At 35.2% G+C, this 19,581-nt stretch overlaps 2 protein-coding genes across 2 annotated transcripts; both read left to right on the top strand.

Annotated features, from left to right (window-relative positions):
• The first annotated feature begins 305 nt into the window (after positions 1 to 305).
• LOC112051055 (uncharacterized) lies at positions 306 to 12,568 on the top strand. Its single transcript, XM_024089517.2, has 6 exons — positions 306 to 696; positions 1,956 to 2,094; positions 4,222 to 4,405; positions 5,480 to 5,726; positions 9,588 to 9,677; positions 10,342 to 12,568. The coding sequence occupies exons 2-6, from the start codon at positions 2,012 to 2,014 to the stop codon at positions 11,697 to 11,699; spliced, it is 1,962 nt and encodes a 653-aa protein (XP_023945285.2). The 5' UTR covers positions 306 to 696; positions 1,956 to 2,011; the 3' UTR covers positions 11,700 to 12,568.
• A 1,868-nt stretch (positions 12,569 to 14,436) lies between these two features.
• On the top strand, positions 14,437 to 18,916 carry LOC112051058 (uncharacterized). The gene is made up of 3 exons (XM_024089520.2): positions 14,437 to 14,630; positions 14,946 to 15,157; positions 15,868 to 18,916. Exons 2-3 carry the CDS (start codon positions 14,995 to 14,997, stop codon positions 18,198 to 18,200), a joined length of 2,496 nt encoding a protein of 831 aa, XP_023945288.2. The 5' UTR covers positions 14,437 to 14,630; positions 14,946 to 14,994; the 3' UTR covers positions 18,201 to 18,916.
• Positions 18,917 to 19,581: the final 665 nt, after the last annotated feature.

The following is a 19,581-nucleotide window of genomic DNA, read 5'->3' as shown; positions in this document are numbered from 1 at the left end:
GGTAGGGTAGGGATAGGGTAGGGATAGGGTAGGGGTAGGGTAGAGGTAGTTGAAAGTTTACATCGAGTTTCACGCGGACGGAGTCGCGGGCGTCCGCTAGTCTTTCATAAAATGAGGTAAGTGTGGCAACTGCGCACTCTATAATGTGTTCTACGAATCCGAAGCTGTTTGATAAACATTCGCCGAAAATGACGTAGAAAAATATTGGCCAATGAGATTGAGAAGAGCCAAATTGTTTTATCGTAAGCTCGAATATATGTGGGCGTTGTTGCGTAGATCATGCCAGTACCATTCGTTTCGTAATTTTGGTTAGTTAGTTAGTTATAGTTCGCACTTCGCTATGTAACAAAGCATCACGTATATTTCAAAGCCGATTTAATTTTAACAGTTTTAAATTGTAATTAGAATTAGATAAAAAATAAGTGATAGTGAATTGGAATTTTTAATGTATCAACAAATTGTGTACAAAGATTTTATTATGTACAACGCACTTCGCTATGTGAAAAAGCATCGCGTATATTTCGAAGCCGATTTAATTTTAACAGTTTTAACACTTTTAAACATACAGTTGTACATTGTAATTAGAATTATATAAAAAATAAATGAATTGGACTTTTAAATGTATCAACAAGTTTTGTACAGTGCATCTTAAATATACGGATTACGGAAATCGGAAATTATACTCAGTGTTCAGAGGTATGGTTTATTATTGTTGAATTTTAGATATTTGCATTTCAAATGTTATTTTTATCTTATTTTAATAGTGTTCTAATGAAATTAGTATAATAAGCAGTTTTATTTTACAAACATAATTGCACCATCCGGCTCTCTCTCCGCGATATAGGTCATTTTAGTTTTTAATTATTATTACATTTTAATATAGATAATTTAAATATAGATAATTTAAAATTGTCATTATTTATTTACGTTATTTTTTAGCTTATTTTAATAGTGGTTTAATGAAATTAAGCAGTTTTATTTTACAAACATAATTGCACCATCCGGCTTTCTCTGCGCGATATAGGTCATTTTAGTTTTTAATTATTAAATTTTAATATACATAATTTAAATATAGATAATTTAAAATTGTCATTATTTATTTACGTTATTTTTTAGCTTATTTTAATAGTGTTCTAATGAAATTAAGCAGTTTTATTTTACAAACCTAATTGCACCATCCGGCTCTCTGTCCGCGATATAGGTCATTTTGGTTTTTAATTATTAATTTTTAATATAAATAATTTAAAATTGTCATTATTTATTTACGTAATTTTTTTGCTTATTTTAATAGTGGTCTAATGAAATTAAGCAGTTTAATTTTACAAACTTAATTGCACTTTATTGCACCATCCGGCTCCCTCTCAGCGATATAATTCATTTTAGTTTTGAATTATTAAATTTTAATATAGATAATTTAAATATAGATACCACTGCGCATACAATTGCGCCACGGAGGCCGTCAAAATTGTGTATTTTGATACATATAGTATTTTTTTTTTTTTTTATTCTTTACAAGTTAGCCCTTGACTACAATCTCACCTGATGGTAAGTGATGATACATACAGTAGGCCGGTGTTATTAATGTTTTCAAAAATTAGTGCACTTTTTTTTATAAACTGAAGAATTTTCTTACGAACTTACAACCCCTGTTTCATCCCCTTCAACTTTCTTTATTATTATATCTAGGCTTTTCCATACTAATATTCTAAGAGGAAAGTTTTGATTGTTTGTTTGTTTGCATTGAATAGGTTGCAAAATTACTGAACCGATTTGAAAAATTATTTCACTATCGGGAAGTAAAATATAGGACTTTAGGCCTTTAGGACCTCGGGTGCTATAGGCTAAATTTTATCTTCGTATTCTGTTAGTTTGAAATAAATTCAACAGAATATATATTGTACTCGTAAGTGTGTCGTGGATTTATTGAAATTTATTCGTATGATTTTTTTTTATAGATTTCTGCGAATACACAATATAGAAATAGAAGCGCTTCAAAGTAAAAAAAGCCACAATGAAGAGATGCGTTTTTAGAAACTGTGGTAACACTTGCCGGAACACCAAAACTTGTGAATTACAAAGAATAGTTTTTTTTTGGTAAGTTTACGTCGTTAACCTTATTTTTATATTCTTCTTCTTAGGGTGCCTGTCCGACTAGCGAAGGTTGGCAGTCAGTTTCTTGAACTCGTCTCTATCCTTCGCGAGGCGAAATAATGGGGATGATGACTAGGTTTGAATATATTGATTTTTATGATACATTCGGGTATATAAGGTCAATGTTAACTCATTTATACATACAAAGCAAAGATTGTCTGGATATTTGCTAAATAAAAGAGATTATAAAATTTCAAAATCTATTAAAAATCTTTTATCGTAATTAGATGACAATTCATACAGTTTTAGCTTTTTTTACATTAAATGTGACATTTTTTATTATATGAACTATAAACATAAACACACAAATAACAAAGATATTAGTAATATTGTGTGTACGCACATACAAATCTAACGATCATTGCGTTGCCTGCGACGTCATTAGTTCGTGCCATTTTGTATGGAGCGTTTTTCAGGGACCCGCGGCAGCGCCGCAAATCTGACCATTAAATCCCTGTAGCTCCGAAAGTAATGATCGCAGATACCCTGTTCCTTTTACAAAATTGCTTTACTATTAGCATACTCTTAATTTATATACAATTTAAAAAAACTGTCATCATCCCTATTGTGCGGCGCTCGTGATTTTTATATTGAGTCAAATTAGTGTAACATATTCTTTGGTGCAGGTTAGCACTGGTGGAAACGGATTCAACTTAGATATGTATTTTATTTATTAAGAGCCGTGATAGCCCAGTGGGTATGACCTCTGCCTCCGATTCCGGAGGCTCCGCGAATCCGGTCCGGGGCATGCACCTCCAACTTTTCAGTTGTGTGCATTTTAAGAAATTAAATATCACGTGTCTCAAACGGTGAAGGAAAAACATCGTGAGGAACCCTGCATACCAGAGAATTTTCTTGATTCTCTGCGTGTGTGAAGTCAGCCAGTCCGCATTGGGCCAGCGTGGTGGACTATTGGCCTAACCCCTCTCATTCTGAGAGGAGATTTGAGCTCAGCAGTGAGCCGGATATGGGTTGATAATGATGATGTATTTTATATAGAAGGATGCGCTATATGGATGCCTGCTATATCGCGAGTGGGTAGCTATGTGCAAGGCAGTATGTCCGCGATTTTACTTTGCAGCGGCGCATCTTTATAGCGCATCTTCCTCGCACAGCTACATAGCTCTTAGTATTGGTGGAAACGGTCACATATTTTCGTAGCGTAGATTTCACATCTTCACAGCATAGCTGCATAGCTGGTGGAAAAGCACCCTTATACATTGACAATTAGGACATTGACAGTCAATCAGAAAATACTGTTTCTAAGATCTCTAATTTCATAGGTAGACTTGAAAGTGTGATTGATCTCTTTGGTTTTGCAACAAACATTACTTATTCTTACCATTAAGGTGAGGTTCAATCAATAATCAATGGATACTTCGCCTGATGTCGCCGCCCAAGCTGTGGCACTTATTCAGGCCGACACAGCCAAAGAAATCTGAGTGCTCAACTTAATTTAAGTCGATCTGCGGTCCGAAATGTTTATCAGAGGTACCTATACTAAAGCCATACTGGAGGAATACTGTTTACCAACAAACAAATTAAAAATGAGGGTATAAATCACTAGTCATTTCCCACCTAATTATAATTAACTAAATCTAAAATTAATAACAATAATTTTGATTAATAAGCTTAAAACAATTAGATATACTTAATATATTTTGAATAATATTTTATAAAACAACAATTCATAATTTAAAATAAAAAAGTTATGAAATGACATGCGTTTTCTACCCTCATTTCTAATTTGTTTGTTAGTAAACAGTACTCCTCGAGTATGGCTTTAGTATAAAAACTCTTTCTTTCGCACAATGCTGCTTTAAAGCGTGGGTTCTTTATGGCGGTGGCTCATGGAATGTCTGGGGCGGTATATCCGTGAGCGGTAAAACTCAACTTGAGGTTATTACGGGACCATGGCTGCCAACATTAAATGCTGAAAGTTACATTCGTGAGTGCTTAGAACCTCACGTGATGCCATACGTGAACTATGTAGGCCCAAATTTCCTTTTTATGCCTGATATCCAATTAGGTACATACTTTACAATTCACGTGTAAACTTTTTGTTTGTAGCTTTCCTGGAGATCCGTATATATGCGCACAATGGACATCTGTAGTTGCAGAAGAAAGAAAAGAACAATTATACCAGCCAACTGAATCATCATATGTATGTTCAATTCATTTTGACGAAACGGACATATTACATACGGACGACGACAAAACTTGGCTACGAGTGGAAGCTGTTCCCAAATTTCGGGTATTTATTTACTAATCATATATTGTTAAAATATCATTAAATAATAAAAACTAGATTTATACTAGGTTCATTGGTGTATTTAAATTTTATAAAATTTTACAATAATATTAAAACTACGTACCTATGTCTAACTACATATTATAAAAATTAAAAAGGAAATATACTAAATTTAAATTATATCTAAAGACTCAGGTGTCGTAGAATTCGTCCGAATCGACGATCATTGGTAAAGTGCCCAGAAGGCTGGCAGTATTGCCACGTTGTATGACAATACTAATTCTTTGGCCTAAATATAGGCCAGCCTTCTGGTCACGGGAGGCGTCGATTAAACGCTTTGCAATTTTTTTGAAAAGAAAGCGTTTACTCGGACCCCACGGTCCTAGTGGTTCGACAGCAAACGGCTCAAATATGTAATCTCCGACGAGATTAAAAAATTAAAAAAGCTCCGACACAAAAACCCAGTTTCATTTAAAAAAATAACAACACAAAACTCAATCTCAACTCATTTCACCGCGGCTAGTTGCCTCGACTGGTGACAGAAGGGGGTGGCTCATTTTTTGCGCAAAGGATCAGCTTGGCTGTCCAGCGCGGAAATGCAGCCAGTATTCTTGCCACCATTCCACGTGGGCATGATTGTTATTAGGATATGTTAGCTTAAGTTCCATATTGTATTCTTTCTCAATAAAAAAAAAATCTTAAAGTACCTAAGTAAGTATACTTATATTATAAAGCTGAAGAGTTTGTTTGTTTGATTGAACGCGCTAATGTCAGGAACTACTGGTCCGATTTGAAAAATTCTTTCAGTGTTACATAGCCCATTTATCGAGGAAGGCTGTAGGCTTTATTTTATCCTTGTATACCTGGGAACGGTAACCACGCAGGTGAAACCGCGCGACATCTATTAGTGTATTTTTCAAAAAAAAAAATACGTCCCGTTGGGGGACCTTAAAAAATGTACCATTTTTTTCTTTTTTTTTAGTTTTTACTTCTTTTATTTATTATTTTAATTTATAAAAGGAATAAACACTTATAGTTCATCAAAATTTAATTATCACCTCCTCCATTTCTTTTCAGAAGCCGAAAGCTGGTAGCGACAGAAAATTTCACGTTGTCCAGGCTACAGATAACTTCAATGATGCTCTCTTAGATAATTACGCATGCATTCCATCTAAATGGATACGGTACGGTCCAGACAGTTCGACGGTTGTTGTTGCATATCCGAACGACAAGGATCCTTTGAAAGCTAAAATACGAGCTAAATACAGAAAAAAAGTTAGTAGCAACTGGAACCGTTATGTGGCAAAAATCAAATACAAAACCGGTAAGTTAACAATATTAGGTACTCTTGTTTCGTGCGTTGTTTTAGTATATCCTCTTATATACTATACTTATATTAAATAAATACTTATAATAAAACTGGTAGAATTCTATACATTTATTCGCAATTTGAGATTTTACTTATACCATTTGTAACAACAAACGTTAGCGTGGCGTAAAAGACGACGGCGCCATCTAGAATCTATACTTATAATACGAATTCCGTACATTTTGTACATTGGAGATATTTTTAAATTTTTTGTTGGGGGGCATATAATCGATACTGAAGCTAAAAATATTTTATTTCGATTTTTTGTCTGTCTGCCTGTCCGTGTCTTTTTGTTATTCGGGCATCACTCTGAAACTACTGAATGAATTCTAATGAAACTTGGCACGGTTTAAGAAGGTTATAAGACTTTTTATTGCGAAAATAAAATAAAAAGGTGGTGAATTAGAGGTTGAAAGTTTGTATGGAAAGTCCTTAATTTTTAGAGTTACAGTTTCAAAAAATTGTTCAATAATCATAAAAAAAATACGAAGTGTAATGAAATTCAAATTTTTTTAAAATTCAACCCTGAAAGTGGTGATATAGGGCTTGAAAGTTTACATAGACTTACGTGCGGACGAAGTCGCGGGCGTCCGCTAGTTCACTACAAGTATGCTAATCACACATTATTTATTTATTTATTTACTTAGCATCCATGCTCTTACAAACTATTACATAAGCTTAGCATGCATGTTACATGGGGCCCTGTCAGAGCATTGCTAAAAATAATAATGTTACATGCAATAATAATAGATAAAAAAATATTAGTCGTGATAGCCCAGTGGATATGACCTCTGAATCCGATTCCGAAGGGTGTGGGTTCGAATCCGGTACGGGGCATGCACCTCCAACTTTTCAGTTGTGTGCATTTTAAGAAATTAAATATCACGTGTCTCAATCGGTGAAGGAAAACATCGTGAGGAAACCTGCATGCCAGAGAATTTCTTAATTCTCTGCGTGTGTGAAGTCTGCCAATCCGCATTGGGCCAGCGTGGTGGACTATTGGCCTGACCCCTCTCATTCTGAGGAGACTCGAGCTCAGCAGTGAGCCGTATATGGGTTGATAACGTAACGTAACGTAAAAAAATATTACATTTCATTGGACAAAATTAAAATAAGATAAAATAAAGTAGAATCTTGAGAGGAACATTTATAGAATTAAATTAGAATGTTCAAAATTTTAAATAATATAAGTCAGGTATGGTAATGTCATAATAATAGATTATTATTATTTTTTTTTTTATTCTTTTACAAGTTAGCCCTTGACTACAATCTCACCTGATGGTAAGTGATGATGCAGTCTAAGGTGGAAGCGGGCTAACTTGTTAGGAGGAGGATGAAAATCCACACCCCTTTCGGTTTCTACACGGCATCGTACCGGAACGCTAAATCGCTTGGCGGTACGTCTTTGCCGGTAGGGTGGTAACTAGCCACGGCCGAAGCCTCCCACCAGCCAGACCTGGACAAATTAAGAAAATCTCAATCTGCCCAGCCGGGGATCGAACCCAGGACCTCCGTTTTGTAAATCCACCGCGCATATCACTGCGCCACGGAGGTCGTCAAAACGCTAATAAAATTAAATAAACATATCCACTCAATTACAATTGTCAAAATAATGGGATAAATAAGCAATGTCCAAATTTTAAAATAAAATGTCAATAATTATGGACACAACTAAGTATTATTTATAATACCGTATTATGTTCCCAAGCGAAGCGCATAACAGTTTTTTTAATATAATAATAAAAATTTTAATTAAAAAAATACCGGCTAAGCACCGCCTTCATACTGATTAGCAGGTAGAACATATTATGATGTTATTTTTCGCTTTTTAGTTTCGTGGGTACGTTTTTAGGTTTTGAAGTCGGTTGTATTTTTTTAATTAAAATTTTTATTATTTTTCCATTTTTAGTGTAAAATTTCATCTCAAAGGAAAACATCAGACACCTAAAGACAGTCACAAGCCATCTTGGTACAAAATTCTCAGCAATACAAATTAATCAAGCCCAAGCACAAGGTAGCTACAATAAACCGTTAAGGAGTTCCCTTAATTGACCTTGCTCTTCATCATCAGACTTCTAATAACAGACACAACTCATATAGGTAGAAAGTTCTCAGCAATACGAATTTATCAAGGCCAAACACAAGGTAGTTACTGTAAACTGTTAAGGAGTTCCCTTGATTGTCCTTGGTCTTCATCACCAAACCCCTAAATGACAGTCACAACCTATCTATGTGGAAAGTTCTCATGAATACAAATGAATCAAGCCCAAACACAAGGTAACTGCTGTAAATCGCCGAGGAGTTCCCTCGTCTGTTTTATGGCTCCATCATCAGATCGACTTTAAACCTTCATGAAATTGTAGTGCTTAAAAGTACTAAATGGAAAAGTATACGAACACACTAGACACCCATATAATTTTCGAAAGTTCCCCTCAATTCCTCCAGGATTCCATCATCAGATCTTGACATGATGGCAATGGGACCAAATGGGGACTATACCGTTTCAAACAAAAAAAGAATTTTTGAAATCGGTCCAGGCGTCTTTGAGTAATCGGTGTACATACATAAAAAAAAAAAAAAAAATACCGACCGAATTGAGAACCTCCTCCTTTTTGAAGTCGGTTAAAAATAAAACAACTTCAAAGAAGTATTTTAGTTATATTGAGTTTAACGCATATTACTAAACCGATTTTCATGAAAATTAAATGGGACCAATCTGGAAATATACTCTATCAAACAAAACAAATATTTTTTTAAATGAGTAATAAATGACGAAGTTATGATGTAATAAACATTAAAAAAAATACGCGTCGTAAGGCGGTTAAAAATGAGCCAACCCTTGTTTCATCAGTCGTGACATACTGACACTCGATAAAAGCCGTGATAGTCTAGTGGATGTGACCTCTGCCTTCGATTGTTAGGGCGTAGGTTCGAATCCGGTCCAGGGCATGCACTTTCAACTTTTCAATTATGGACATTTAAAGAAATTAAATAACACGTGTCTATAACGGTGAAGGAAAACATCGTGCGGAAATCTGCATACTTTGCGTGAGATTTTTCTCAATTCTCTAGGTATGTGAGCTCTGCCAATCCGCATTGGGCCAGAGTGGTGGACTAATTAGCCTAACCCCTCTCATTCTGAGAGGAGACTCGTGCTCAAATGTTGTTAATTATCTTTACTGTATAAAAATAAGTCGGGTTTTCCTTCCTGACGCAATAACTCCAGAACGCACTAAACGATTTCCACGGTTCTGCATTCGTTGGAAAGGTCTCGTACTCTGTGAGGTTTATAGCAAAGAAAATTCGGGAAAATGTAGAGTTAGTGTAGGGGTAGGTTAGGGTAGGGTAGGGTAGGGGTAGGGTAGGGGTAGAGTTGGGTAGGGGTAGTTGAAAGTTTACATCGAGTTTCACGCGGACGAAGTCGCGGGCGTCCGCTAGTAATACTTATAATTATAATTATAATACTGACACCCACTAAAGCGCGGTTGGGTCAATTTTGTCACATGAATTTGATCCGTCAGTTATAGGGCACCTGTATATTTATTTATATCAAGTTTACTTATTATATTTATACGAAGTATCTACCTTCTATTCTCTTATAATAATAATAATAATAATAATAGTGTTGTTTTAAAAATTGTGACTGATAAATAATAACAATGAATACCTACTTTAAGTTAAATGAATTGTAAAATATTGTGAAGAAGAGAAAATAAAAGGCTTTATTATTATTCTTCTATTGTCTTATTACAGTAAAATGTGTACAATATACTGCAGTATTAACATATTTATAAAAAAGCAATATTTATTTTTCAGATTCTTTTAAAGATGGAGAAAATTGGATAATGAAAAAGAAGGCCGGGAAAAACCCTCCTAATACAAAAGAAGAAGACAAAGGCTTGGAAGGTAGGTAGCGAAATGTTTTATCTATATACTAGCGACCCGCCCCGGCTTCGCATGGGTGTTAAATGGATGTTATTATACATATAAACCTTTGTCTTCAATCACTCTATCTATTTAAAAAACCGCATCAAAATCCGTTTCGTAGTTTTAAAGATTTAAGCATACATAGGGATATAGAGCAGAGAAAGTGCCTTTGTTTTATACTATGAGTGATAGTGATACCTAGTACTTGCACGTAAGAACAAAATATTTATTTATGACTATATTATTCAAACTTTGTATACGATATTGTAGTGACCCTGCTTCCTGCATGCACGGCCGTGGGTTCGATTCCCAAAACCGAAATAAATTTGCGAAATGAACATGAATGAGTGTTTTCCAATGATAGCATTCAATTTTCCAATCTACGAGTTTAAACTTATCTATGCTAATATTATAAAGCTGAAGAGTTTGTTTGTTTAATTGAACGCGCTAATCTCAGGAAATACTGGTCCGATTTGAAAAATACTTTCAGTAATAGATAGGCTTTCGCTCGAATTTGGGTCATTTATTAAAACCCCTTAACTTAACTCGAATCGAAAATTTCATAGATACAGTTTGAACATTATTGAGATATTAACATTTAAATATTAAATGAAACATTCGTTTCTCTAATCGTAAATTTTAGTTTCAGATCCTAAAGCTGAGATTCAATCAATGAATAAGAAATTGACAAGCGTCAACCAAACTTCTTCTTCGCCTCGTGAAAATAATCAAAATCCTTCTCCAAGTACGTCATTCAAGAGACCACATAATCAAGCAATAAAAGAAGTTAATCCAAAACGGACAAAAGTAGATAAATCTGGAGAGTTTACGAAAGTTACCGTAAACAACCCAGTATCTGCATGTATGGAAGGAAATCAATCGATGATAATCAACGAGAAGCATGCAGCAAGCGATGATTCACATGCAACGGCTAATCAACCAAGCAATGAGCATCAAGTGGATCGAAAGCCACGTAGCCATGAAACGGTAGCTAATAAGTCAACCCACATAGGTCGAAGCAAAGGAATCCACCTCAAAGATGATGATAGTTTTTCCCAGACTAACGCATCTGTACCGAAAAATGTTCCAACGAATTTTGTTTCTAAACATCACGAAGCATGTGAAACAATTGTTGGGGTCAATGACAGCAACTGTAATGCAGAATTACCTTCTGCAAGTAATTCATCAGTTACGGCGAAAGATGAACCATCATCGACAGGAATGCAGACACTGTCTAGGCTAACATTGCAAAATATTTTACATATGTTATCAAACCTAATTAACATCAATTTAAGTCAATTATTAGCGATGGAGAATAACTTACGAAACTCTATGAATCAGATTACTGAGATGTACGAAAAAGCTCTAGAATCAGAGGCATCCAATGCGAGTGATGACTCTTTTAATATTAAACTTCCGGCATCCAACATTGTGTTATCAGAAACTTCTCAAATTTCTGAAGAGAAGCAAGCTGAAGCAATAAGCAATAGTCTTTGTATAAAAGAAGATATCTATGAAGCACCAAGAGAACACTATAACTTACGCTATGCCATTGTTATGCCACTTGAATACGATCCGAATAATTCAAAGTGGACTCTAAATCATCCAGAGTTCCAACCTGGACTCGAAGAACTCCTTCCTCGTACAGGCATTTACGTTGACTCCATACAGCTTGCATATTGTAAGCAGTCGTCGAATGATTGCAATACATTAGCGGAGATGTTATTACCGGTAGTTTTCAGTTTAGGCGCGCTGAGTGTATGCACTTTGATCAGTGGGATGGCAAATACTTCTGCCACCACTCGTAAATATTATAGACCTGCATTAGATAAGAAGGCATTATTTACTCTGCAGGATTTCGTCGAGAATTTTGGGCGTGAACGTGGTTGGACATTCGACGTCATAAGTGTTTGCACTAGCCTTCAGGACAAGGTCCTAGAGATGAGAGCCCTTTATGGTAAAACTTATTTATATAAGGTATTACGAACTTCTGACGAGTGACTTTATGGGACTTTTTAAAATAGTATTACATCCTCCCCCCCCTCCCCTTCGCTCCCCCCCCCCCCCTCTCCCAAGTCCCGAAGATGCGAGGAGGGACGGATGATGCTTTGCAGAACGACCACAGATGAGATAAGAGGCGATAAAGAAAGAAAGTACTCAACAGAAGAAATGTAAGAACTAAAGAAGGAGAAATAACTAAAGGGGAATGAAAGAAATATAATAAGAACCACTTTTCCAAAGAACATCGACGACGACGCCTAAGTCTTTACATATAATTAAATTCTCCTTGTTTTTTTTTTTTTTAAATAAATGTAGTTCATATAAAAGGTTTACGTAGTCAACTTAAATAGGTATTTTTTTATTTTTTTTATTTTACTATTTTAGACTAAACTTATATAGTTATTTAATATGTATAGTTCTAGTAGAATAATCACACATTTTCCTGCGGAGTGTTTATTAAAACCGACTTTCGGGTCGTGAAAGCGAAAACGAATTTAAGTGCATTTATATTGTAATACTCGTTATTTTAAAAATAGAATAAAGAATTTAATACACACACACAAACACACATTTACACACACCCACGCGAGCGCGAGTGTTTTTGTGCGTGGGTGTGTGTGTGGAGAGCCTGTTAATCTTTAGTTACTATGTCTTTAGTTAATTAAAACTATTACATAATAAGTTCTACTTTAGAGTATAGATAAAAATGTATTTATTGTAAACCAAAAATTATGAATTTTCAAGCGTTTAATTTGAAAAGTTGTAAATACAAATACTTTGCAATAATGTTTGAGTTTTACGCCTGTATTAATAACAAAGTTTACCTCAGTTTAGCAACAATAAATTGTTGTTGTCAATGGATAAAATAAAGCTGTTCTATGTACTGTGTTTTTTTTTTATATTTTCCCCGGCCTATTCACATCCTCGTGTCGATTGGTGGGCTACAAAAATTAATTTTTATTATTTTGTTTTTATTTTTGACAGCCTCCGTGGCGCAGTGGTATGCACAGTGGATTTACAAAACGAATTTCCTGGGTTCAATCCCTGGCTGGACCGATTGAACTTTTTTTTGAAATTTTCTTAATTGGTCCAGGTCTGGCTGGTGGGAGACTTCGGCCGTGACTAGTTATCACCCTACCGGCAAAGACGTACCGCCAAGCGATTAAATTTCACGTGTCTCAAAACGGTGAAGGACAATCATTGTGAGGAAACCTGCATACCAGACAATTTCCTTAATTCTCTGCGTGTGTGAAGTCTGCTAATCCCTATTGGGCCAGCGTGGTGGACTATTGGCCTAACCCGGCTAATTCTGAGAGGAGACTCGAGCTCAGCAGTGAATATGGGTTGGTAATGATGATGTGTAGATATCCTAATCCCACCAACCAGCGTTGGAGTAGCATCGTTGGTCTAAACTCCAGATCGTCTCTCGTATAAGGAGGGAGGCGATTTGGCCTATTCATTAACTTTGAGCAACATTAGTGTTAGTGAACTCAATACACGTTTACTTAAGCCACGTGATTTCGTATTCACTATTGATTTATTGTTAACTGATCAAAATTACTAACCAGTGTATTTGTCATATTCGTTATCAATGGATTTTACGGAATACGAAAAATTTGGTTTAAATTGATTTGATCTTAATTATATTAAATGGCTACAGTTAGTGACTAGGCCAGCTGGCAGCGTCGTGGGTTGTATATCTATTTCGCACAAATCTTTGGGTGTATCTCAGTGGCGTGCACTTCATACATGCCTTAAAGTACTGCATACCCTAAGAGTTGTTTTATAGCTTATTAAATACAGATTTTTCCAGTTTGCTTAATTTTATTTCTAGCGCATACCCTGATCGACAACCTTATGCACGCCACTGGTGTATCTACTCACGCCCTGCCACAGCGTAGTTTCAAGGCCACAGAGTTCATAAACGTTAACGTATGCGGGGCCCCTATCTGGGAGCTCAATGTCAATGCTCTTTTTAGGGATGACTGATATTTGTAAAACATCGATGTTTACATTGATATCATAATCGAAAGCTCAACATCGATTTTGGATAACATCGATATTTTTAGCGATGATAACTAACAACACAATAAAATCATTCACTTATTAAATGAACTTTCCGATTACTAGCTTTCTTTTTTAAGAAATATCAAAGCGTTTAATCGACGCCTCCCGTGACCAGAAGGCTGGCCTATATTTAGGCCATAAAATCAGTATTGCCATACAACGTGGTAATACAGCCTTCTGGGCACTTTACCAATGATCATCGATTCGGATGAATTCTACGACGCCAAAACTGTAGATATAATTTTATATTTCCTTTTATTTTATTTTTATAATAAGTTTAGGTTAGGTTAGTTACTAGTAATTTATATATTATTGTATTTAGTGTAAATAATTGTAAAATTTATCATTGCTATGTGAATTAAATATATGCCTTTATTAGATACAGGTTTATTTATTAATGAATAAACCTGTATTTATAAATGCGTTCTAATACGTAATTTCACTCGTATGTTGCATTGGTCGTGCGTGAGGCAGTGAGTAACATCGATGATCGATTATTGATTCCGTTAACATCGATATTACGATATTTTTTCATATAGTTAGTAACCTTTTCTAAGATTTTCCTTTTAATATCGATAATCATCGAGCATCCCTACTCTCATTCCTTCACTACATATCGGCTTTTATTACATTATCGCTTCAACTTCCTTATATTACTCATTCATCAGTAGTTTGTTCGCTTTTGGTCACTCTGTGACTCATGACGCTTGTTTAAAAACAAATTGTTTAACGTAAATCCAATTAACTATACAATTTGATTTAGAAAGAGATGTGTATCCAACATTTTATTAATGTGTAGGTACCTAATTTAAAACATGTGGAAGTACCTATTGAAAAATTGCACATAATATGTCATCTAGAAAGGTAAGATTTGTTTTAATTATTTATATTTCCATTAATCTATGCTAATATTATAAAGCTGAAGGGTTTGTTTGTTTGATTTATTGAACGCGATAATCTCAGGAACTACAGGTCCGATTTGAAAAATTCTTTCAGTGTTAGATAGCCCATTTATCGAGGAAGGCTATAGGCTATATATTATCCCATTGTTAATGATAAATAAGTATCTATGCGATTCTTTGCATATTATGTTACCTAACAAAGTTAAATTTTTATATCTCAAGATGAAGATTTTATCATGCGTGACTGTCATTTAATAGACTTTATTGTATTTTTCAGATTTGCCAATTTTACGACGAAAACCAATTAAGAAAACTGATGAGTACGTATGCATATCGTCGTCATAGTCATACGTGTTTACCACAAAAGTACAGAGCACTTGTTGCGTATCCGAACGACGAAGGTCCTGTTGAAACAAGACAAGATGTTAAGAAAAGAAGAAAACCTTAAGAATCCTGGATTTTATGTGGCTAACGACAAATACCACATGTGTGAGTTTAAATTTTATGAAGGATTATAATACAATCTTATCAGAATATGGCACTAACTTGAAAGGTGGTGTAGCGTTTTTGTTTATTCAAACCAACCTGCCATAGTCTACCGTGATGGTCAACACCTCCAAATGTCATTAGTCATTATCAACGTACATTTGGCTCGCTGCTGAGCTCGAATCTCCTCTCAGAATGAGAGGGGTTAGGGCAATAGTCCACCACGTGACCCAATGCGGATTGGCAGACTTCATATACACAGGGAATCAAGAAAATTCTCTTGTTTCCTTACGATGTTTTTCCTTCACCGGTTGAGACACGTGTTATTATACTTTAAGATTTCCGGAAAACTTAAAAAGTCTCAAAATTTTGGAAGGTCACTTTTGGGATGCAAGATTTTAGTCTAGTCATTTTCAAATGACTAAACTTTCCATAAATAACTAATATTAAACCTAAACTTCAATAGCACTCATCGCCAATAAAAACTTTATTAAATGAATTTTTCGATAGGATAAAAATTGAGCTGTTATTTTAAGAAGATGAGTATTTGGAAAAGTTAATATTTATTTTTTAGCTTAAAATTATGTAATATGATGCCTTTGTTGGTCTGTATTTTAGGAAAATTTAGATAACATCCTTTTATGTTTTTTTTTTCAATTTACTACATAAACTCTGTTAGATTAACATTAACACATTTTTTAAATTAATTTTAGATCCTGAAACAGAGCTTGTATTGAAAAAGAAATTATCAAGTACCAACCGATCTTCTTCTTCAAATCCTAATAATGATCAAACTTTGCCAAGGATGTTGATCAAGCGACATTGCAATCGAGCAATAGAGAATATTAATCCTAAACGAACAAAAGTAGATAAAACTCGAGAGTCAACTGAAGTCACTGTCAAAAGAAGACATTCTACAACCACGGTATCTGGATCTTCAAGAAGAAACCAATCCATGATTGAGAAGGACAATCCATTAATTTATTCTGTTGGTACAGATGATGCTGGTGTCAGGTCTGTTGGTGAAAAAATCACTGAGAAAATCACTGTATTTCAAAGTACTAGTGAAGATGAAATATTCAACACTCATCAATCTTCCTCATCAATACATCTAACTAAAGAACGGGCATTACCAATTCCTCATAACTATATTAATGACATTATGGCAAAAGTAGACGCATGCAATGAACTTATAACAACTCATGATCAAGTACTTCAGTCTAATCGTCGTTTAGTCAATGAAATATCTACCAGTCCCACTTTTCTACCCACTCCAGAGTATCATAATGCTGGTATATCTCTGCAGCAATGGCAGAACCCCCACCATTTAGAAATATTTACCAAAGTTGATAACAAATCTAATGTCAGCCAACAAACAAGCCCTAACGATACCATAGCTGCACCAGCCACAACACTAAAGCCTTCCGCAACATCCTACAAACATCCTCAGTTAGACCAACATACTCAATTACCAAACATAAGTTATTATAAAGTAAATGGGAAATCATATCAGAATTTAATACCTAGAGATTCAACGACATGTGGTAAGGTGACTCATCAGAGACTAAGTCAGAATATAAAAAATAATACTCCATATACTCATCACTTACTGAACTGTAAAAGAGCCGGCTCCCAGTTATGTGACAATATGAAATCTTCATCTTCGTCATTAGTGGAAAGAAAGGCTCATCTGTCAAAGCAATACCGACAAGAAATCACACAAGCTCCTGCAATAAATGGTGGATATTTTATTAAAGAAAGCAGAAGTAATTACAAATTGAACGGTGTTGACAAAACATGTGCAGCACATAATCTTCCAAATGTACCTTATGAGGCTCCTTGCTCAACCCAGCAACCGATAGAGCGACAGCATTTACCAAGTAAAGAAAATCATTTTCATCAAATTCCACAGGTACGAAATATGCCTAGAAAGATTCATGCCACTAAAAATATTGATCAGAGTCTTAAGTTTTGTAATAACTTGAATCAAACCCATAAACAAAATGAATTAAATTTAGAAAGATCGTTTAATTATTTCCTCTCGCAGAATGAAAATCAACAGAATGATCAAGACTATTTGAAACAACAACGACTGGGGGAGGAACAATCCAGTGTATCTACAGAGTGTAACCATAATGATCACCCTATACCTGAACAAAGTTTATTTCACTGTATGGACATACCAAATCGTGTACCTAAAGAATCCGAGAAATTACAAAAAAATATACAATCTCCATGGAATCATCAATTCCGAGATACACGTCCACAGAATATACATTCTGACGTCTTTAAAATTAAAAACCATAGTCAAAATACTAAGAAAATCTTAGCCTTTTTACGAGTTTTAAAAGAAACACAAACACTGCCTGATTTACGAAAAGCTCAGAATTTATTGAAACAATACTTTTCAACTGCTCAGGGAAATAATTATTTGCAAAATCCACGTGCACCAGGAAGGCTAAATGAAAGAACTACTAAACAGAATGAAATGAGTCAGGCTACTGCAGCAGCAGCTCAAAATATTGCAGCAGAACCAGTACATATTCTGCAAAATTTCAACAACGTTCAATCTTCGTCATTATCTGATAGATCACATGTCAATCAAAATCCGCTCTTTCCTAAAATGGTAGTTGAACAGTCAACCAAAAACAGCATGAAACACATTCACTTCAAAGGTGGCATACTTGAGCCGTCTGCTATTGTAAATCATCCAACAGACAAATGCTTTTCAGATGAGCGTCAGTTAAATATGAACTGCAAATCTTTACAACAAAAAGAATTTTCACAGAGTCAACAACAATCCCGAGATTTGTCTAATGAAAGTAATAAAACTAATAGCGATAGTCCAATGCTTGGAATTGAAGAAGTCCTGAAGAAAACTCTACCACCGCCTGTTCTAGAAAAAGCTTCCAAATTAATAAAAAGATCCTTATCAACTCATCCCAGGAAGCATGATTCAAGAATAGAAATTTGGAATGAAGAGTTGTGGGCTTCTCTGTCTCCAGATGTTAAGAAAAATCTCCTACTACGTCTCTTGAAGAGTTGAGAAGTTCAGCCTGCGATCTCATCTGGCCGATCAAATGAAACTCTTAAAAAAATCAAGTGTCTAAAAATCCGTATCATATATGTATACAGATAGTATGTGTCAAACAGACAAATACTTACCAGAACAGCCACTGTCTAATCTCAAAATGTCTTCTTGTGTAAAAACTTGCTGATGTAAATGCGGGAATACCATCTGTAAGTAATTTCTCAGCTAATCAGACTACTAAACAATCTACGTCCTTGGAGAAGTAAGCACAGTCTAGAAGCATAGTCTTAGTAGCAGTGCAAAATATGCTAAATGATATCCATCGTCTAGTTACTGTGTAGTAATGAACTGATTTGTCTCAAACTTTTGCAATTTACAAAGCAGTGCAAAGCTCTATGAGTCAATCTGCTATACATACATGCTTTATACACACAAAAGCTAAAATTAGCTCAGGAATCCCGTGTCCTATTTCCAGCAACTGGTTGTTTATTTTCGTTATTTATATATTTTCTGTAACGTGCTATACCCAAAATGGTCGGTTTTCTTTACGTTCGCCCCCTTGATTTTCATCATCTACTTCAAGATAGTTACACGCATACCTTCACGTCAGTATGCGTCTCGTAACTCTATGGCTGTGACTTTAGGCGACTAATGACGCTTCTTTATATTTGTTAGCTTTGTTTTTTTTTATGTATAATAAATATAGAATAAAGCATTTCAATTTACTGTTATTATTGTTTTTTTGTTTCACGGTATTTTCTGCGGCTTAATGTCTAATGTGGACTGCTTTTCAGAACACAGAAGACAGAACACATTTCAGAAGCCGACATTACTAGATAATGTTCTAACAATCTTGCTTGCTTTTCCTTTGTTTTCTTGTATGTCAATAAAAGATAAGAAACCCTTGACTGATGTAAAGTGATGATGCATTCTAAGCGTTCATTTACTCGAGCGGCATCTGCTAACGACGACTGCAGTCGACTGCAGTCAGCGAGACTCGGCGACGGTCACCGACTGCAGTCAACTGCTGTTGGCTGCTGTTGACGTCGCCGAAGACGCCGAGTCACTGATCATGTAAATAAACCAGATAGAAACGGTCTTACTTGGAAGAGGTCCCTACAATGTTATTCTATACCCTTACCTCTGACGTTTTCTACGCGGCATCCTGTGAAACGCTCCGTTTTGACGGCCTTCGTGGCGCAGTGGTATGCGCGGTGGATTTATAAAACGGAGGTCTTGGGTTCGATCCCCGGCTGGGCCCGGTAAATTTTTAATAGTGTTTTGCATTATATTTTATATAAATACATTGTTAAAATTAAAAAAAAGGATAAATAAATAAAGAAAAGAGACTAAATTTAAATGGAACGGGAGTAATAATTTAAAATATGCTATAAAT

The sequence above is a fragment of the Bicyclus anynana genome, chromosome 18, assembly GCF_947172395.1.
Source record: "Bicyclus anynana chromosome 18, ilBicAnyn1.1, whole genome shotgun sequence".
Lineage (NCBI taxonomy): Eukaryota > Metazoa > Arthropoda > Insecta > Lepidoptera > Nymphalidae > Bicyclus > Bicyclus anynana.
This window is presented reverse-complemented; position numbering and strand designations above follow the sequence as displayed.

Excerpts from the sequence above, each read along its gene's own strand:
- LOC112051058 (XM_024089520.2), top strand. The coding sequence starts at position 14,995 with ATGCATATCGTCGTCATAGTCATACGTGTTTACCACAAAAGTACAGAG. Across the intron at positions 15,158-15,867 it reads TAACGACAAATACCACATGT|ATCCTGAAACAGAGCTTGTA; the intron begins GTGAGTTTAAAT and ends AATTAATTTTAG.
- LOC112051055 (XM_024089517.2), top strand. The coding sequence starts at position 2,012 with ATGAAGAGATGCGTTTTTAGAAACTGTGGTAACACTTGCCGGAACACC. Across the intron at positions 2,095-4,221 it reads CAAAGAATAGTTTTTTTTTG|CTTTCCTGGAGATCCGTATA; the intron begins GTAAGTTTACGT and ends TTTTGTTTGTAG. Across the intron at positions 5,727-9,587 it reads AAAAATCAAATACAAAACCG|ATTCTTTTAAAGATGGAGAA; the intron begins GTAAGTTAACAA and ends TTTATTTTTCAG.